The following is a 2,500-nucleotide window of genomic DNA, read 5'->3' on the forward strand; positions in this document are numbered from 1 at the left end:
ATCATGTCTCATATCTCATGTCTCATCATGTCTCTCATCGTGTCTCATCATGTCTCTCATCATGTCTCATGTCTTTCCATGTCACTCATCATGTCTCATGTCTCTCGTCTCTCATCATGTCTGATGTCTCATCATGTCTCTCACCATCTCTCATGTCATTCATCATGTCTGATGTCTCATGTCTCTCATCATGTCTCTCATCATGTCTCTCATCATGTCTCAACATGTCTCTCATCATGTCTCATCATGTCTCATGTCTCAACATGTCTCTCATCGTCTCTCATCATGTCTCTCATCATGTCTCATGTCTCATCATGTCTCTCATCATGTCTCATGTCTCAACATGTCTCTCATCATCTCTCATCATGTCTCTCATCATGTCTCATCATGTCTCTCATCATGTCTCATGTCTCATCATGTCTCATCATGTCTCTCATCATGTCTCATAATGTCTCATGTCTCATCATGTCTCATGTCTCATCATGTCTCATGTCTCATCATGTCTCTCATCATGTCTCATCATGTCTCTCATCATGTCTCATGTCTCATCATGTCTCACATGTCTCATGCCTCATCATGTCTCTCATCATGTCTCATCATGTCTCTCATCATGTCTCATCATGTCTCATGTCTCATCATGTCTCATGTCTCATCATGTCTCTCATCATGTCTCATCATGTCTCATGTCTCATCATGTCTCATGTCTCATCATGTCTCATCATGTCTCATCATGTCTCCTGTCTCATCATGTCTCATGTCTCATCATGTCTCATCATGTCTCCTGTCTCATCATGTCTTATCATGTCTCCTGTCTCATCATGTCTCATGTCTCATCATGTCTCATCATGTCTCTCATCATGTCTCATCATGTCTCCTGTCTCATCATGTCTCCTGTCTCATCATGTCTCATCATGTCTCATCATGTCTCATCATGTCTCCTGTCTCATCATGTCTCATCATGTCTCATCATGTCTCCTGTCTCATCATGTCTCTCATCATGTCTCATCATGTCTCCTGTCTCATCATGTCTCATCATGTCTCATGTCTCATCATGTCTCATCATGTCTCCTGTCTCATCATGTCTCATCATGTCTCATCATGTCTCCTGTCTCATCATGTCTCATGTCTCATCATGTCTCATCATGTCTCACCTGCTTTATTCATGTGAACTGAGTGTGTGTTGCAGTGTGGAGCTCGTCTCTTCTAGAATCGGTCTCTGGGTGTTGGAGTGTCTCCCCGGGACACCCACATGTCCACAAGCATCAGGTCTGGTTCTGGAGTTCCGGTCCCGGGCCTTACCTTTCCGGATCAGGTCCTCGATCTCCTGGTCGAAGCCCAGCCGGTGGCAGCGCCTCCACAGCCCCATGTTGGTGGAGTTGTACTGGCGGCTGCACTCATCCGCGGCGCTCATGGCGAACAGCTGCCGGCGGCTGCGGGCCAGCGGCGTGTCCTCCCGGGGCGGGCTGCTCCGGCCGGCCCGCAGCGGCGTGTCCTCCCGGGGCGGGCTGCTCCGGCCGGCCCGCAGCGGCGTGTCCTCCCGGGGCGGGCTGCTCCGGCCGGCCCGCAGCGGCGTGTCCTCCCGGGGCGGGCTGCTCCGGCCGGCCCGCAGCGGCGTGTCCTCCCGGGGCGGGCTGCTCCGGCCGGCCCGCAGCGGCAGGCTGTTGTTGGGGATGTAGATGAAGCCCGGGTCCTTGCGGCGGCTGGAGAAGCTCCGGCAGCGCTCCCGGTACCTCCGGGCGTCGGTCTCGTACCAGTGGTCGGAGCACATCGCCACGGCCAGCATGCCCAGGGCGCAGAGCGACAGCGACAGCCCGGCGTACAGCAGCAACTTCCCGGCGGCCATGCTCGCTGCTCACAGCCGCATCAGCACCACGACGGACGGACAGCTCCTCTGCGGCTCCCCCGCCCGCTCAGCTCACATCCCCGCTGCACGGCGGGGCCATGGCGGAAGCTTCCCGGTGATCCGCTGGGTTCCTCCCGGAGAGGACGATCAGAGCGGCTCGGTGCGTCTGAGAGGCATCCAGCACACACACACACACACACACACACACACACACCGGACCGCTCCGCGTCACACACACACTGCACGGCCCCTCACACACTCCGGTCCGTCCCACACAGGAGACCCGAAACGAGCGCCGCTGCACCGGATGGTCGGTGAGGGACGGCGGCGGCGGCGGCGGCGGCAGCTGCGGGGCAGGCCCGGATCCGACCAATCACCTCCCCCGTCTGTCTGCAGAGCACGAGAAGCTTCCAGCAGGAAAACACACCGCGGTGGGATCTGGAGGATCACACACACGTCGAGAGAGGGGAACACATCTGTCCTAAGTACATCTATGGCTGTAGCGAAATAATCTACCTAAAAACCCGTCACATGTACATCACTCCCTCTATGCAGGAATTCTCTACAAAATGTATACAAACATCTAAAATATATCAAATATAAATCTATACCTCGAAACAGTGATTCATCTCTGCATATGAACATTTAGAATAAATG

The 2,500-nt window shown here is 54.1% G+C and overlaps 1 protein-coding gene across 2 annotated transcripts in view; it reads right to left on the minus strand.

Annotated features, from left to right (window-relative positions):
* The window catches only part of tmem178bb (transmembrane protein 178Bb), a 38,719-nt gene extending 36,726 nt beyond the window's left edge, over window positions 1-1,993 (minus strand). Inside the window, exons 1-2 of one of the 2 annotated variants that reach the window (XM_030113941.1) lie at window positions 1,608-1,993; window positions 1,300-1,442 (exon numbers count right to left, since the gene is read on the minus strand). In XM_030113941.1, coding sequence (XP_029969801.1) covers window positions 1,300-1,442; window positions 1,608-1,843 — 379 coding nt within the window. In that variant the 5' untranslated portion in view covers window positions 1,844-1,993. Of the gene's footprint in view, window positions 1-1,299 lie in introns of both variants that reach the window. The other variant, XM_030113940.1, reaches the window with a different exon arrangement.
* Window positions 1,994-2,500: the final 507 nt, after the last annotated feature.

Source organism: Salarias fasciatus, chromosome 17, assembly GCF_902148845.1.
Source record: "Salarias fasciatus chromosome 17, fSalaFa1.1, whole genome shotgun sequence".
Classification (NCBI taxonomy): domain Eukaryota; kingdom Metazoa; phylum Chordata; class Actinopteri; order Blenniiformes; family Blenniidae; genus Salarias; species Salarias fasciatus.